We start from the raw sequence: 18,731 nt of genomic DNA on the forward strand, positions 1-18,731 counted from the left end.
GTGTATCTCAGTGTGGTTTGATTTGCATCTCCTGATGATTAGTGAGGTTGAACATTTCTTCATGTGTTTGTGGCTGCTCGGATGTCTTCCTTTGTGAAGTGTCTGTTCATATCTTTTGCCCATTTTATAATGGGGTTGTTTGTTTTTTTCTTTTCAGCACGTTTGAGTTCCTTGTAGATCCAGGATGTTAAGCCTTTGTCGGACCTGGAGTTGGCAAATACTTTTTCCCAGTCTGTAGGCTGTCTCCCTGCTCTCTTGATGGTTTCTTTGCCTTTGCAGAAGCTTGTCAGTTTATTGGAAAACTTTATCCACGAAATCATGAGAAGATTGCCTGATTGAAATTGATGACATTGGCAAAGATATAGTGTGAAATGTTTAGGGTAGGTAGGATTTGAACTTGAACCACAGAACCATAAGCCACAGGAAGGTTTTTTTAATTGTACAACTTTTGTATTGTCTGATTATTTTAGTAATAACATGGGAAGTTAATTGAAGAAAACAAGGCTTCTGGAAGAGAATTCTCCCCAAATTAAGTATACAGGTGGTGTTTATAAGGGAATTACCTTAGATAATTTTCCTATATGAAACAAAGTATTAAATAGAAATAGGGCTGGGCATGGTTAAGTGAGCTGTGATCAACACCACTGCATTCCAACCTGGGTGACAGAGTAAGACACTCTTTAAAATAAGAAATAAATAAATTATTTTTATTAAATAATGTTGTTTTATTTAATATTAAATTAAATTAAAAATTTTAAAAATAATTAAAATAAAATAGAGGTAACAAATTCTTTGAGATATAAATAAACTTGTATCTTTTGTGTCAATTTTCTACTATGTCTTTCTCTCATTCTAGGAAAAGAGGTCCTTAGAAGGAAGCAAGAGTACAAGCACCAAGGAATAATGTCATGGTGTGTGATATTAGTTTGAATGTTTGTCCCTTCAAATCTCAAGTTGAAATGTGATCCCCAATGTTGAAGGTGGGGCCTAGAGGAAGGTGCTTGGGTCATGGGGGGTGGAGCTCTCATGAATGGTTTAGTGCCTTTCTTGTGGTAATGAGTGAGTTCATACTCTATTTGTTCATGTGAGAGTTGGTTATTTTAAAGAGTCTGGCATCTCCTTTCTTGCTTCTGCTCTTGCCATATGACATGCCTGTTCCCTCTCTGCCTCCCACCATTATTATAAGCTTCCTGAGGCCTCGACAAAAGCAGATACTGGTGCCATTCAGAACTGTGAACCAAATAAACCTATTTTCTTGATAAATTACCCAGCCTGAGGTATTTTCCTTATAGCAATGCAAAACATACTAATAGAGTATTGGGGGGGGGGTGCAAGGGTAGAAGTAGTGGGGGTTGGAGAGGGCACTGGGTGAAGCTGATTCCCAAGAATCATGTCCAGTGAAGAAATTAAGATAGGAGGAAAGTCCAAGAGAGACCACATAAAACAAATATCGTAAAGACATTAAATTTTAAAAAAATTACTTTTCACCTTCCTAGGTTTCCTATTTTTAAGCCATTTCCTACTATAATTACCAGAGACAAAATGCTTAGAAAATCCTGAACAAAGGGTTGTATGCTGTGCTTATAAATGTTTCTGCCTAGTTCCAGAAATGATTTAAGGTAGCTTACAAAGCTACTTAACATAAACTGTCACAGGCTAGATGGACAGGACATAAAGCAGGGCCAGGTATGTATTATATGCTTGCTACTGCATGGGCCATACACTGAATTTAGAGTTTGGGGCTGTCAATGTGAAAAGCAAAACCAAATCAGATAAATAGCAGTAGGCATAAAATTAAAATAGATGAATTGCTCAAGAAAAGCACAACCTTGGATAGGCACAGTGGCTCATGCCTGTAATTCCAGCACTTTAGTGAGGCTGAGGCAGGAGGATTGCTTGAGCCCAGGAGTTTGACACCAGCATAGGCAACACAGCAAGACATCATCTCTATAAAAAAAAAAAATTAAAAAAAAATTAAGCCGGGCTTGGTGGCTCAGCCTGTAATCCCACGCCTTTGGGAGGCTGAGGTGAGTGGATTGCCTGAGCCCACGGGTTCGAGACCCGCCTGGGCAGCGAGACCTCATCTCTACAATAAATCAAAAAATCAACCGGGCGTGGTAGCGCATGACTGTAATTCCGGCTACTCGGAAGGCTGAGGCGGAAGGATGGCCAGAGCCCATCAGGTCGAGGCTGCGGTGGCCGGGAGCAGCCACTGCACTCCAGTCTGGGCGACAGAGTGAGACTCCAACTCAAAAAAAAAAAAATTAGCCAGACATGGTGGCATGTACCTATAGTCCCAACTTCTTGGGAAGCTGAGGCAGAAGGATCACCTGAGCCCAGAAGATCAAGGCTGTGGTAAGCTGTGATCATGCCACTGTACTCCAACCTGGGCAACAGAATGAGACCCTGGTTTAAAAAAGAAAGAGAGAGAGAGAGAAAGGGAGGGAGAGAAGGAAGGAAGGGAGGGAGGGAGGAAGGAAGGAAGGAGAGAGAACAGAAAGAATAGCACAACCCTTTTTACGAGGGAGATGAGACATTTCTCCTGCTTCCTTTGGAATAGGAGGGGATAGGAATGGAGAAGTGATTCAGCAGCACCCAGATCTAGTAGAGGTGCCAGGAGAATTCCTGGTGGAAGAGTGGGGAACAGCAATGCCAGTATCAGAGTTCTTGGGAGGTAAAGCGAAGGGGTGATTTGGGAGTAAGGCATAGTCCCAATAGTCAGAAGAGGTCCTCAGGTTTCTGCTCCTCAGAAGTGAAATGGAGTAATTTCCTGAGATAATTGTGAGAGAACAGTTATTTACAATGCTTAGAAAATATGCAGCCTTATTTATTTGTGTATAATATAAAACTCATATCTCTTCAATGCCCTCTGTCAAAGCAATTTTTCTAAAACATTATTTTACCTATATTGAAATGCATGAAAAGCAGCACCAATTTTTAAAAATTGTTGTAAAATACCCATAACATACAATGTACCACCTTAACCATTTTTAAGTTTACAGTTCAGAAATATTAAGTACATTCATGTTGTTTTACAACCAATCTCCTGAACTCTTTTCATCACGCAAAACTGAAACTGTATCCCTACTCAATTTTCCATTCCTTCCTCCTCCCAGCCTCTGGCAACTACCATTCTACTTTCTGTCTCTATGATTTGACTACTATACAGCACCAGTTTTAAGGACAGTTCAGTATGGGATAGAACCCTTAAACTTACAGTTTATAATATCATTCAATAATATTGGTATTTTTTAAAGAATGATGCTATGTCATAGTCATAATGTGTCAGATAGAAATGAAAAAAAAAAACCTGTATTATTCATGCTTTGTGAGAAACATTCAACTATTATAGAAATGCATAAAGTAAAAATAAATTTCCAAATTCCAGAGATAACTACTAATACCATGATGACACATATCCTTCTTGACATCTGTAAATACGGGGAAAGATGGGGCAAAAAAAACCCAGAATTATCTTTTAGAGTACAGGCTTCCCCACTGGTAAGTGTTCTAGGAACCCACTGGCATTAGTGTACCAGCTAGCATTGTTGTGAGAGGCTGCGTTTGGCTTCAGTACATTTTTGGGGGGAGATTCTTTCAAGGCATTTGTCCATTTCATGATGGGTGATTTACAAGTGCACCTGTCCACACCTCACTGAGTGTTCAGCAGTTTTTGACTTAAAAAGGGCATGACTCCTGTGCCTCACCCTTCCTCTTCACCCAATCTCACCCCGAGCAACTTTTTGTTTGGTTCCCCAGAATAAAAAAGCTTTAGAAGGAAAACATTTAGTTGATGTGGAAGAGGTGAAACAAAAAACAGCACAAGTGCTAAAAGGCATCAAAATTGACGAGTTCAGAAACTTTTGAGCAGTGGGAAAAGTATCTTGATAGGTGACAAATGGTGAGTACTTTAAGGGTGACTGAAATTTAAACATGTAAGGATAAATATACAATTTTCAATAAATTCATTTTGTGTTTTTTTTTGGTTCCCCCTCACATATAAAAACAGGCAATACATAGATTTTAAATTCTGGGTCTAATTATTAGGTACATAGGTTAGGGAGACTGCTGCAGATGATAAAGTGGAGACGATGGAAGGAGCCTGGGTTTCTGATGACATCATTGAGTCACTGAATTAACCAACCCTGGAACCTCCTTTCCTTGGGGTTTCTATTATGTGAGATAATAAATGTTCTTTATTGTTTAAGTCTCTTCTAATTGGATTTTGTTGCTTCTGCCCAAAGCATTCTAATTCATCATGTCATTTTCCTAGATAGTTCAGCATTTCTATACTAAAGGCAAGTATATACTTACTTAAATCTTATAATAATGAAGTGATACGTTGACACAGTAAAAGCATACACATAGTGCTGTTACAGCAAACTAAACCAATAAGCCTTGAAATTTCCATCATCAAGTAAGTTAAAATGTCTTCAATTCTCCAAACATAGTCTGTTAGGGAAGATGGTTTATTTTAAATATTTATTATATTAAACTGAACCTTATGCAAGTTAAGAGCCTAGAATTACTAAGGAATATTAAGCACTAAAAAATGCCAGGTACATAGTTGCTGTCTATATGCACTATTATTAACAAAAACATCTAATATTTATTAAGCACTTAGTATGTGCCAGTGTTGTGCTTATACTGATAAATGTAATAATTACAATGAACCTATAAAGCAAATACTATTACATCCTCATTTTTCAGATGAGGAAATTATGGCATAGAAAGAACAATTTGCCCCTAAACAACTGAGTTTAAATGTACAGTGTCATTTATAGGTCCTCAGCTAATAGTCATTCTTCAAGTCAATTCAATCTGGCTTCATCTCACCCCACCCTTTCTCAACTGAAATTGCTTTCAAATGTAAGTATTCATGAATAATCTCAGTTTCATTAACTCAAAGCTTACTTTTAAGTCTATCATTTTACTGTTTGACAACATATGTCTTATTACTTTTCCTTGGTTTTTCATGGTACTGCTCTCTTCTGAGTCTCGTCTCACCTCTCTAACCCTTCCATCTTTGGGCTGTTCTGAATGATGTTTAAGTGTTGGTAATCTTTAAAGATTTGTTCTGTAGCCTCCTCTTTGCTCCTTTTATATTTTCTCTGTAGAGCATATCATTTATTCCTCTAACTTTAAATAACAATCTACTGACAATTCCTATGATTCCCCTAACTTTAAATAACAATTCTACTGACAATGGGTATCTTTAGCCCAGATCTCATTTGTGAGTATCAAACTAGTACAGCCAATATTTCTACTTAGAAGTCCCAAAGAACTTCAAACACAACATATCCAAAACTAAAATAATCTTTCCTTTGAAATCACTTCTTCCAGTGGTCCCTTCTTATTTTGTGGCACCATCAGCCCATTAGTTGCCTAAGCCAGAGACCTAGGAGTCATTTTTGCCTCCTCTGCTGCTTCCCACCCTCTATCAAATCTATCACCACTGATTTTACCTTTGAAATTTCTCATGAATCTGCCATTTTTCTCCATTCCCACTACCATCACACTAGTCTAAGTTACCATCAGTTCTTTGCCAGGGTTATTGCAATATCTTCCTATCTGATCTTGAATTTGCTTTTGCTCTCTTCTAATCCACTCTTCACTCTGCATCCAGAGGGAATCTTTTAAAAATGCAAATCTGATCAAGTCAGTTATTGACTTAGAACTTTTCAATGACTTCTCATTGACTTTAGGATAAAGTACAAAATCTGTAGCATGACTTGAAGATTCTACAAGATCTTGCACTAGTCTACTTCTCCAACCACATCTCTCACTACTTCATCTTTACTTCCACTCTAGTTATAATGCACTTCTTTCCAATGCTATACACACTCTATTCTCTGCACACAATACTCTTTTCACTTCTGAGCCTTTAAACATTTTCTTTTGTACCAGGAATATTGTCTGCTCCTGCCACTAATATCCCAAACTAGCTAACTCCTATACATCAGTAAGATCTCAACGAAGATGTTATTTCCTCCTTAAACTCCCCAGATTAGGTTAGAACTCTCTGGCAACTAGATCCTAAACATGTGTGTTGACTTGGCTAAGTAGAAGTTAGACAAGTAGGTGTTCAGTAAAAATTATTGAATGAATGAGCAAATGAGTGAGTGAAATGAAGAAAGAGGATTTGTTTAGTGAACAATTCTAATTTTCCCACTATAATCGGAATACATTTTTGAGAATAATATTGAATATCATTCTATTAAGAGAAAAATGTCTAGTTTTAAGATTAGGAGGCAATATTTTTAAATTGGTTCCAAACTAAAAGATTTCACTAAAAGGTATTCTACAGATTCGATCATATTTTTTTACAATCCTAAGAGAAATCTTAAGAAAAAATAGATTCGATATTTTTTTACAATCCTAAGAACAATTACATGCCAAAACCTTAGATAATCTAGATGAAATAGACAAATTCCTAGAAACACACAAATTACCAAACTGATTCAAGAAGAAATAGAAAATAACCACAGACCTATAACAAGAGATAGAATCTATAATCAAAACCTTCCAACTCGCTTGAGCCCAGAAGTTCTAAGTTACAGTGAGCTATGCTTGCACTACTGAACTCTAGTAGGCTGGTAACAATGAAAGACCCTGTCTCTAAAAACCAAAATAAAAGGCTTTCCAACAAAGAGATAACCAGGACAAGATGGCTTCACTGGTGAAATCTACTAAACATTTTAAAAAGATTCAATACAAATCCTATTCAAACTCTTTCAAAAATAGAAGAGAAGTTCACACTTCCAATTATATTCTATGAGACCTGCATTACACCGATACCAAAGTCAGCAAAGACACCACAGAAAAGAAAACTACATGCCAATATCCCTTTTTATTTATTATTTATTTATTTATTTTCTCCTTTAAATGTTTTATGCAAAAAGACTTGGCCCCAGGAATGCAAGGGTGGTTCACCATAAGAAAATCAATGTAGTACATCATATTAATAGAACAAAGGGGAAAATACATGACCATCCCGAGAGATGCAAAAAAAGCACTTGAAACAATCCAACACCATTTCATGATAACAAATACATACTCAGCAAGTAGCAATAGAATGGAACGTCCTTAACATGATAAAGGACACTTACCAAAACCCACAGCTAACACCATATTCAATGGTGAAAAATTGAAAACTTTCCCACCAAGATTAGGAACAAGACAAGGATATGCACTTGTTGAAACAAGACAGAGGTGGTAGTTGAACAACATTACGAATGCACTAAATGTCACTGAATTGTACACATTAAAATAGTTAATTGAATGTTATGTGATTTTCATTTCAGTAAAATATAATGAATAATTTGTTTACTTTGGCTTACTGATCTACAAGTATATTCCCCATGTTTACAGGATAATTAGCAGAAAAGAGTTACAATTTAGAGATAGGGTTATAAAACCATGAAAAGCAAATTTTATTTACAATTCAAGATAAATGTGAGAGAAAAGTCTAACTAAAAGCCTGAAAACTACTTTTAAGAGAGTCTGCAAATTTTCCTCTCAAAGTTCTTTTAAAAAACTGGAAGCCAGATGGTCTTATACATAAAATCTCAATGTTTCATCCATATGGAATTTAAAAATTAATGTTGCTGCAGCTGCAACAAAGCAATCATAACTACAGTCAGTGCATTTATTTTTCGTTCAGTAATGTTTAGAGTAGTGATTCTTAAAGTAGGAACTTGTTAGAAATGCCAATTCTCAAGCTCTACCCCATAGCTACTGAATTAGAAATTCGGGGGGGGTGAAACCCCATCAGTCATCTGTGTTTTAATAAGCCCTCCATGTACACATTTAAGTTTAAGAACAACTGGTTAAGACCAATAAGCACAAGTCTCAGACAGAAAGGCCACTATAAGCATTTTCTTACCAGGGAGTGTTGACTCATAAATGTTGCACCGTTTTTTCTAATGTTTAATGTGTCAACTTGGAACAACTGTGAATTATCACTAAGAAGAAAAAAAAGAACACTTGTCATATAAAATCCATTAGAAATTTTTTTTAAAGAAATAAGATTTCAAATACTTAAACAACAATGACATTAATGTAAATGGCTTCTTGGTGAAGACAGCTGTGCAAATATACAAATTAAAACACACACACACACACACACACACACACACACACACACACACACACAGTCTAAGTCAGCTAAGTATAAACAAGCTTCCATGTAAGGCAAGGAATTCTCAAGCATACCACTTTACTTCTAATCATGCTACTGAGAATAACTATAATTTATTGTGACCTTGGAAACACATCATTTTCAGTGTAAACCTGTAGCTGATTTAAATTTATGATCAAAGCTACAATGTGCAAGCATCAATTTTCTCTCAACTCTCAAACTTTCACATGAACAACCAATAGCAGGAGTTGATAGACTGAGATTTTTCACAGATGTGTTTTGTTTGGCCTACCCAGTGTTAAAAATGTTTTTGCATTAATTGTGCTCACAGAGATTCCACATTTTAAAAATTCAGACGCCAGATTTCTGGCTTCTATTGAAAATTTGCAAGATTGTGCAACACTAGGTCACATTCCCACATAGCAGCGATAGACTGAAGCTGCGCAGTCACTACTGGCTGGAGACAGTGTCTGTGTCTTCATATTTGATAGTTGTCCACTCAGGTCCTATTTGAGCTTGTAACCCTGAAAAGGTCATTTTTCGTTTTCTTTTTTTAAGAGATAGGATTTCACTATGTTGCCCAGGCTGGCCTTGAACTCCTGGGCTTTACAATTCTCCTGCCTCAGCCTCCTGAGATTACAGGTGCACATCACACACCAGACACCTGGCATCTTTTCCTTTTTATGTTTCATTTTTGTTATAACTTTTTGTTTTGAAACGGTTTAAGACTCACAAGAAGTTGCAATAAGAATACTGACAGTTCCCATGTACCTTTCATCTAGGTACCAGTCTTTTAGGTTTTACCTCTATGCTCTCTCTTATTATATCCACCTATTTTTTTCAGGCTCCTTGCCAACAACCAAATCAAAGGCTTTTCCCTTTTCCACAGACTATGCAATAGCCTAATTGGTCTCCTTACCTCTCTCCTCTCCTTTCTCCAAGTTACCCAACAGACTACAAGGGACATCTTCCTGAAAAGAACAGCTTGCTCTTCTGCTCTTAACTTTCAGTGACTCTCTTCATTGCCTGTCCACTTCAGTTACATTTTCTACTGTAACATTCAAAGCCCTCCCCAGTTTGGCTCCAGACTTTTGGATTTCATGGACTAGTAAAATTTCATAACAAAATCCAGGCACAAGCATACAGTTGCTATCTTTCTCTTTTGCTAAGTAAAGTCAATAGAAAAAAAAAATCTCACTGGGCACAGTGGTTCATGCCTGTAATCTCAGCACTTTGGAAGGTCCAGGTAGGAGGATTGCTTGAGCCCAGGAGTTTGTGATCAGTCTAGGTAGCATAGTGAGACCTCAACTCTACAAAAAATTTAGCCAGGTGTGGTGGTGCACACCTGTAGTCCCAGCTACTGGGAGGCTGAGGCAGAAAGATTGCCTGAGTCCAGCAGTTAGAGGCTGCAGTGAGCCATGATCATGCCACTATACTCCAGCCTGGGCAACATAGTGAGACCTCATCTCAAAAAAAAAAATTTTCACCATTGACAAATACTATCGTCCTTTGTAAAAGGACATTTTGGTATTAAAAAATAAAGTAGGAGACTAAAAATCTCAGACTACAAGTATGCTGTACTTAACTTTTTTTAAAGGCATGGACTGGTGAAAACTTCACCTGGATCAGCACTGATCAGCAGCTGAACTACAAATGTTCACGTAGGCCAGTGGTTCAGGCAAAATAGACAATTCAGCTCTCTGGAATACATTTATGCTTTTCTGCCTCCAAGTCTGTTCCATACACTTAAAATGCTATCCCAGCCATTTGGCCCCCTCTTTTCCAGTGTGTATCCCATCAATTCGTTAAGGCCCACCTCAAATGCCATCTTGTCCATGAACCTTTCCCGTATACCTCACCAATCCCACTGTAATTTTTCCTTCTCATCTTTGAATTTCCCTAGCACTTTCTTTACCTCTCTAAGCACTTACTTATCTTACTCTACCATACATTTAAGTCTTTTGAAGTATTCATCTTCTTTTTAAATTAAAAGCTTATTGAGAGTCGAGATAGATCTTTGAAGCATGGTAATTTGCATTAACTCAGTATTTTATGAATGAGAGGATAGACAGATGATTCTAATTTTTACTTCCTTTCCCAGACATTTTCCCTATGAGAACAGGAATATCTCAAACTGAGTTGTGTTACTTCTAACTTGGAAAAAGTGAAGGTAAGATAACTGAAGAGATGTTCATTGTCACATCAATTGATCAGTAAGTAGTCCTGCCTAAACTACAATAGATTCATGTCAGTTATATTCCCAAAGCAATCAGTTTTCATGACCACAATTCTTTCAGGTTTGTAAGAGTTCAATAAGCTAGATGGTAAGCAAACTTTTTCTGCAAAGGGCCATACAGTAGATTCTTTAGGCTTTGTGGGATATATGATCTTTGTTGCAACTACCCAATTCTGCAATTGTAGTAGGAAAGTAGCCACAGAAAATAAGTAAACAAATGGGCCCGATTCTGTTGCAATAAAATTTTATTTATAAAACAAAGCAGCTGGCTGAATCTGACACTTGGGCAGTAGTTTGCTTTTCAAATAGAATTGAGACAGAATCAGTTTAAATGCAGGGTCAGCTAGAGGTTTTAAAGGGGAAAACTCTGATCGGAATCCAAGGACCTAATCTCTAATCCTTTTAATAATGGACAGAGAAAGAGAAGAAACATACTACCTTCAAATGTAATTACTGACACTAGTAAAAAAGTCAGCAACTATGAGGATAAAAGTATAAAGAACCAAGAGGTTCAAAACTTCTGACACTGGTATTTTTATTAATACAAGATATATGCAAAGCAGTGCAGAAACTTCTGAAAAAGAGTAATACTATATTCAAGAGTTGACATTTAAGGAACAAATTTAAGGAATGTACTTATATTAAAGAGTCGACATTTAATGAACAAGTTTAAGGAATTTAACTCTGAAAATGTTGGTGCAAGAGAGACTCTACATACAGGAAACATCATGTAAAATTAGAAAATTACTTGAGAGGTGCAACAATATTTAAAGCAAGCTGTAAAGAGAATGCTTTACTGCCAGGTGTAGTTGAGAAAGAGGCAGGACAAAAAGTATTAGAGGCTCAGGGAAGGGAAAGTGAGAAAGTGAGCACATGCAACTGAAAAGAACTGAGGTAAAAATTAATTCAACTAAGGTCCAGTGTAATCCTAACTTCTCTGATCACACCCCAAGCTTACTATAATAGCACAAAATATGCCCTCAGATCATTTGGGCAAGTTCCCTGACTTCAGGCATGTCACATTTCACTCCTTTGCTACTTCTTTTTGTTGGACTGGAGTCCCTGGACTTGGGACAGTGCAGTTTCTATATCTCTAACTCTTACTAGATAAATATGTTAGTAACTCTCATCTTTCTGTACAAATTTCATTTCATGCATCAGGATCTCAAGCTATAGAATTCAACACTAACTATAAAATGATTTTTTTTTAAAAAAAAACTTCAAATCTTTTGCAAAACAAAGTCAGGTATGAAAGGATAACTGAGATCTCTCTGTTTCCAGGACTTTGAGGATTAGAGAAGGGGGTTGGTTCACCCCCTCCCCAGAGTATCTAATACATTAAAGGGGATCCACATACTCCTTCAAGTACACATCCTCTATCATCTATTGCAAACCGGTTCTTCTTTTTTTTGAGTTGGAGTCTCACTCTGTCGCCCAGGCTGGAGTGCAGTGTCACGCTCAAGGACACCCCAGCGTCCACCTGCTGGGATCAGGCGATCCTTCTGCCTCAGTCTTCCAAGTAACCAGAACTATAGGCATGCGCTACCATGCCCAGCTAATTTTTTGATTTTTTTAAAATTATAAAGATGAGGTCTCACCAAGTTGCCCACGCTAGTCTCAAACCCGTGGGCTCAGGCAATCCTCTCACCTCGGCCTCCCAAAGTGCTGGAATTATAGGTTTGAGCCACCACACCTGGTCTGGTTATTCTTTTTTATAACGCCTTCCAATCAAACCAACATTCTCCCACTGCTCTCTTCTAGTAGCAGAGTGGGTCCCATAAGAATTCTTTAATTTCCACAACAGAATTAGAGCAAAGTCTGGAGTCTGTAAAATTTTCTTGTTTTTAGCACAACATACAGAGGCTCCCATCTTTTTCTTCATTTTTGGGGGGATGTATTTTTAAAAAGTAATTTTGGGGGTCAATCTTAGTTTACTTTTCATTTTGTGACAATATATTCTCCCCCACCTCAAATGACCCAAAAGCTGCATTTGTTTAGAGTTAATCAGCTTAACTGTTGATTAGTAGTGGAGAGAACCCTAGTTTAGGGGAAACACAGATTCCTACCACTAGTTCTGCCACTAAACATGTCATTTTTTAGATTTATGGGCTTCAGATTCCTCATATGTTAAACAAGCAGAGTAGATCTGGTCTCTGAGTCCCTTTCTAACAGTCTATGATGTGTGCTACAACTATCAATTAGTATGTCGCCACAAAAGGTAAGGAACAAAGTTAATAACATGTAGTGAATGTATTTTTGCACATTTTAACAATATCTAGAAAACCTTATGATACTGGGATGTGAGATCCAAGATCTCGTTTTAAAACTCTATTTTAAGAAATAATAAGATTTAGTAATGCCAAACCTTTGATTATGTACAGGAAGTACAGTTAACCATCATTTAGTGCGGTGTTTCTCAATCCTTTTTTCATTATCGACTCGCTAAGAAGCCTTTTTGGACATTTTTTCCTCCTCACAAAATCTTAATACCACAGAAATACTGTATATGTTTATGTACTGTATGTATACCTGTGCTTTATACCAAAAAAAGAGTAAAAATTTTCACATTCATCCCCCAAGAACCATTTTTTCTTTTCCCTTAGGGGGAATATCACCAATTGAGGATGTATAATTTAGGAGATCAAGTTTCTATGGTATGCAAACTTTTTGCTCAAATAAAAACTAGGTGTAAAAAAGGTCCAAACTTATTTGCTTGACAACTACTTCCATCTGGAGTGTGCTGGAGGTGAAGGTCAGAAGTGACAAAGCAGTTGAGAGAATGGCAAAAATTAGTCGTAACAGAAGATCTGGAGGCAGGGAGAGGGGGAAGGATACTATGTTTCTTCAAAGAAGTGGGTACGAGATGGAGTGAAGTTAGAAAAAAGTCGTGCTCTACACCAAACGGTTGCTGCTTTCGGGTCCGGGTGGACTGTCAGGAGAGTACATTCAGGTTCAGATGTGTGTCAATCCCAGGGTGGGTGCGCTGTCCCTGAGGTCAGCCCGCCCCACTCCTCCCATCCCAAGGCTGAAGGTGGGATCTCTGGACACCAGGAACAAGGGAGACACTTGCTGAACCTTGATAAATATAGGGATGGGAATCCTATCAAAAGTCACTTCTTCAACACTTCTCCCCCACCCACTTGCCTCCTCCAGTACCTCCACCCTGCTCACCCAAGTCCATTGATCAATGGGTCGCTGGTGGATCCTTTCAGGATGTTGCCATCTGTGATGGTGGAACCCGGCAGCAGCTCTAAATCAAGTTCCATGTTCTCTTGTGCCATGTCCGTGTCAGGGAAGAGGTCACTGCTCAGTTCAGAATTCTCGAGGCTTTCTGGCTCCCGTTCACACAAGGACAAGTCGACTTGGTGGGGGAGATGATGTAAGGAGAGAGGCAAAGGGAAAAAAGAGAATAGAGGAGAAAGCTCTTAGACGAGTGTGGGTGCTCACTTTTGCAGCCCTGGCATTTCTAACATCAGTGGACACAAAGTTGGGCAGGACTGACTCCGAACCTCCCAGCCCCCATGCTCGGGCCTCCTAACGATGAGAAGGTCCCCCACCTCCAAGCCTATAATGAAACGGGGAACTTAATCTGTCTGCCGCGAAACCTCCTCCTTCGTCTCTCTCAGCCTTGGCAACCCCAGGTAAGCCTTTCTGGCCAAAACAGAAACTGCCACCTGCCGCCTTTGCGAGTTCGTTGGGCCCCGCCCTCCTGCGCATGCGCCCCCGTAACCAGACCGATGAAACATGCTTCCTACGCAAACAATCAACGTCATTCCAGGCGCCTTTGTCAACCTTGCCAAGAGCGCACGCGTAGTCAGGGAGCCCGAGCCCCACCCCCACCCCCTCACCTTCCCACCCCCATGAACCACCCTCCCTTCTTTCCCTCGTGCCTGCTCATCGTAGTTGTCCCTCTACACTTTTGCTACCCTGGCATGGTTTCCTTAAGCATGATTTAGGAGAGAATGGGTTGGAAGGTGTGAGGTGTATGGGAGTGCCGTCCTTTCTGGCCTATGCCTGATTTGTTTTCTCAGTTTTGGCTGGCCCATCATCCTCTTATGACTGAGGCCAGCAAGGTCCTTACCTCCCGCGACGGATTTTTCCATCCTGTAATAGCAGACACATTACATCTTTGTAAGTTTAGAAAAGCTAAAGTCTGAAAGAAAGAAAGAAACCACTCCTGAGGACTTAAAGGCGTGCTCCAAAAGGGTCTTGGTTAGGCACTAACTTAATTGAACCAATTTTGCAGATGTGGTTTCATTTTTTTAAAACCATATAGCACAGTGTGTATTATACACTATAAAATCTGGCTTCTCATAGACTTTATATATATGCCAAAGTCCTCAGCTAATTTAGAAATATTTAAGTTAAAGCAGTGAGGCTTATTTTCTTAAAACATATTTGGAATTCAGTATCCATACAAATCACTTTCCACTTCAGGTGGTATCAGAAGCTATATACATTCTAACAATGCTGCCATGGCTTATAACATTTTAAGAACTGCTCTTTTAGAATTTTTCACCAGCAGTTAATGAGCCACATTGAGTACTGAAAGCTTAACTCCATACTAATAATTTTGTAAACCACACAGGAACTATATAGATAAATTGGCAGAGAAGGCAAATAAATCTAGTGAAATAGGAGTTATTAATTAAAAAATGTCACAACACTGGATTAGCACTTAGCAGTTTACAAAATGTTTTCACATACTTATCTCAATTGGTTCAATCATTAGCCCTGCTCATCTAATCAGTGGTGAACTTAAAATAATGAGATTGTTTTGAGATAGTTTGTGGCAAGTTATGACATATAAGATCATAATCATTTATTCTTCGTTTATTCTGGGAATATAATAAGACAAACTTGATTATATTAAGCAGAATTAGATTACCTGAATCCCAGACATGAGGATGATTTGGAGTCTCCATTTCTGATATAAGACAGGTTAATAATAGCTATCATTTATTGGGCACTTTATGTGCCTGGTACCGTCCTAATCACTTTAAATATGTGATCCCATTTAATGTTTACAATTATGCTGTGAGGTAGGCACCCTCACAATGCCCATTTTTCAGAGGCAGAAACCAGAGCCCAGAGGTGTTACTCAAATTACAACTACTAAGTGGCAAAACCAAGAGTTCTCTGCCTTTTTGTTTAAGTAAAAAGAAAAGGTGCCTCAGAATATTTCCCTGGACACTATTTCTCAACTTATAAGCACTAGCTAAAAACGTATTGAATTATCTTGTGCATTAATGCAGGTTTAAATAACCCGTCTTTCATAGCTATCTTGTAAAATAGGGAAATCATTTCTGCTTTTCAGTTGATAAAATTCTAAAGAGATTAATAGCACATAATTAGGTAGCAGCAGAATCCAGCCTAGTGCCAAGTCCTCCTGAAAGCCACTGTTAAAATTCTCAGGGTACCTGGAAAGTTTACAAAAAAAATGATGGCTAAAGTTAAGTCAATTCAGACTGAATTCAGAAGGCGGTGGTTAAAGACATAAAAGAGGGTCAAAACAAAACTGTCTGAATATGCAAAAAAAAAGAGTATATCAGTGAACAAATGGAACTTATCACCATTCTAATGCTCATTTTACTTTTAGATAATAAAGGTTTAGGTAATTCAGGTAATAAAGTTTAATAAATATATTTTGGATGAATAGACAATATCCCATCCTGCCTAAGCATTACAGATATATAATTTTTAAATATCGAAGTACAATAGTAGTGTTATGAAAGAGGAGGAAATCTCCTTAACTGGAAAACAGATACATGACAGGAACCCAGAACTTGTAAAGATATAGATAGGACTCATAGTACATACACAGGTTAGAATATCAAAAGGAAGCCGGGCTCGGTGGCTCAGTCTGTAATCCCACGCCTTTGGGAGGCTGAGGTGAGTGGATTGCCTGAGCCCGCGGGTTCGAGACCCACCTGGGCAGCGAGACCTCATCTCTACAATAAATCAAAAAATCAGCCGGGCGTGGTAGCGCATGCCTGTAATTCCAGCTATTTGGAAGGCTGAGGCGGAAGGATCACCGAAGCCCAGCAGGTCGAGGCTGCGGTGGCTGGGAGTGGCCACTGCACTCCAGTCTGGGCGACAGAGTGAGACTCCAACTCAAAAAAAAAAAGAATATCAAAAGGAACGAGTACTACAAAAACAACAAGAATTCTATATGCTACAATGGCAAACACAATATTTAAATAAATTAATTTTACTTCTCCCCATTTCTACCTACAAGTTATTATACCAACCTGGCTGTGTTTCATGATCAGTATTTTGGGTTCCACAGGAATATGCCATGATCTTGGAGTATTGGTTTGCTTAGAACTATACCTTGACACGTAAATGCTACTTCTCTCTATATAGCCCAGTCTGCTGCCATCTGTCCCAGGCCTCTAACCTATAAAGGGTGTCCTGCAAACATGTCATAATCCACTCTTTATTTTGCCAGTTGTCATGACAACTTTTAAGCTACATTTTAATCTTTAGTTACCACAATTGCAGGCCTACAAACCCCAAACACCCCAAACCCTCCCAAAAGATTTACACAAAAGGTAAAAGAAACTAGGTAGGCAAAAATGATGTGAATTAAACCTAGAAATGATGGTCAATGTAGCACCCCTCTTCTCACATATCCTTAAGCTACCTCTAAATTGTTAAGTTCCTGAAAGTTGGGGATTTTACTACACTGTGACTCCTCAGAGTTGGGGTCAACAAACGATTGTTTAGTAAGGTATTGTGAACAAAATAATATATTGTAATTTCACATACACGATGGAATATTACACAGCCATAAAGAAGGACAAAATTATGATTTTCACAGAAACTTGGGTGGACTTAGTGTCTATAATACTGAGTGATCTATCACAGAACATGTAGTATTACACGTTCTCACTTATAAGTGGACCTTGAACAATTATCATAATACTATAAGGAAAGGATTGGCGGTAGTGGGAAACCTCTGGGGTGTGAGAGGGCCAGAACTGGCAGTAGTGAGAATCTGCCTGGGAGAACCCACCTCATCAACAAGGGTACCTGCATAATGAACATTTGTATACCAAACCCTGGATTGTACTCCACATCTTTAAAATTAAATATTAAAAAAATTTTATATATATATTATATATAATATATTGTATATAATATATATAATATATTATATATAAATTATATATAATATATATATAGTAATTTTTTGAGTGGGGAGGGAGGGTGGACGCAGGGGGTTGCTGAGACCTTGAGATGAAAAGTAATACATAAATTGCTCAAAAACAGAAGTTGCTGTTTCTGATCTAACAAACGGAAAAATACAGGCAATTTAAAGGAAACCATTCAAAAGTGTTTTAAAACTCCTCATACTACAAACAGCATAACATTGAAGAATAAAACAGTGATTGGGCTTGGCAAGTTTAATATGAGACAACTAAATTGAATATGTAGGCCAAATTATTATTTTTGTTACATTTTGAAACCAGTGTCATAACTATTACGTTTCAAGGCAATGGCGTTCTCGCCCCAGAGCTATTCCAGAAGTAAGGATTAAAAGTTAATATTTTTAAAACTCTTAGAATAATAGTGCCTAGCACTTAATAAGTGCCATGTAGGTGTTTGCTGAAAAAATAATAATTCCAAGTCACACACTCCCAGTCATGTAAATCCTAAAGACAAACAAAAACAAAACTTTTGAGGGGTTCTGCTACTTGTTCTTCAGGATTTTTCCTAATATTGTCAAAGCTAACGGTGCTTACAAAATGGAGATGAATTTTTTCTCACTAGCTATATGAACTCTCATGAGATTCGCTTTATTTTTACTCCATTGCTTTTGTGTTTTTTCTACTTCCCTTTTGTCTAGTGCATCCAAATGGATGATCTGAAAAAGAAATCAGCCCCTCCAGACAAAGACCCACAAAATCGAGGAATTTAATAAATGAGTGGAGATCACAGAGGTCAGGGCATACAAACTGACAGTGAATTAATGTAGAAATCCCATGCTTCTCTCATTTTCCCATGCATATTGGCCCAAACTCCTCTTGAAAGCTGATGTTCCTGCATCTCCAAACTATTGGTTCTTTTCGAAATCAGGCGCCAGGGTCCCCGGGCCAATGCCATCCAGGAAGCCGCCAGGCCCCCTGGAAACGCTCCACCCCTTTGGGGGCGGGCTGTGGGGCGGGGCTCCCACGCATGCTCCGTGCCCGCGGGCCCATTGGAGCGGCCGCCGGGCGCGTGCGCAGGACCCGATGGGTGCCCGGACGCGGAAGAACTGGCCCCGCGGAGGCTCCCGCTTCTGAAGCGTGGGAGGCGGAAGAGACTGCAGGTTGTAGATTTTGGTCTTGGCCCCAACGGGTTCCCCCGGAC

General features: G+C 38.5%; 1 protein-coding gene across 1 annotated transcript in view; it reads right to left on the reverse strand.

Annotated features, from left to right (window-relative positions):
• Window positions 1-16,676, reverse strand: part of FAM122C (family with sequence similarity 122C) — a 42,585-nt gene extending 25,909 nt beyond the window's left edge. The window contains 3 exon segments of the mRNA XM_008066297.1: window positions 13,361-13,451; window positions 13,548-13,737; window positions 16,628-16,676. Coding sequence (XP_008064488.1) covers window positions 13,361-13,451; window positions 13,548-13,737; window positions 16,628-16,676 — 330 coding nt within the window.
• Between the last annotated feature and the right edge of the window lie 2,055 nt (window positions 16,677-18,731).

The sequence above is a fragment of the Carlito syrichta genome, unplaced genomic scaffold, assembly GCF_000164805.1.
Source record: "Carlito syrichta isolate Samal-C Ts95f unplaced genomic scaffold, Tarsius_syrichta-2.0.1 Scaffold308874, whole genome shotgun sequence".
Lineage (NCBI taxonomy): Eukaryota > Metazoa > Chordata > Mammalia > Primates > Tarsiidae > Carlito > Carlito syrichta.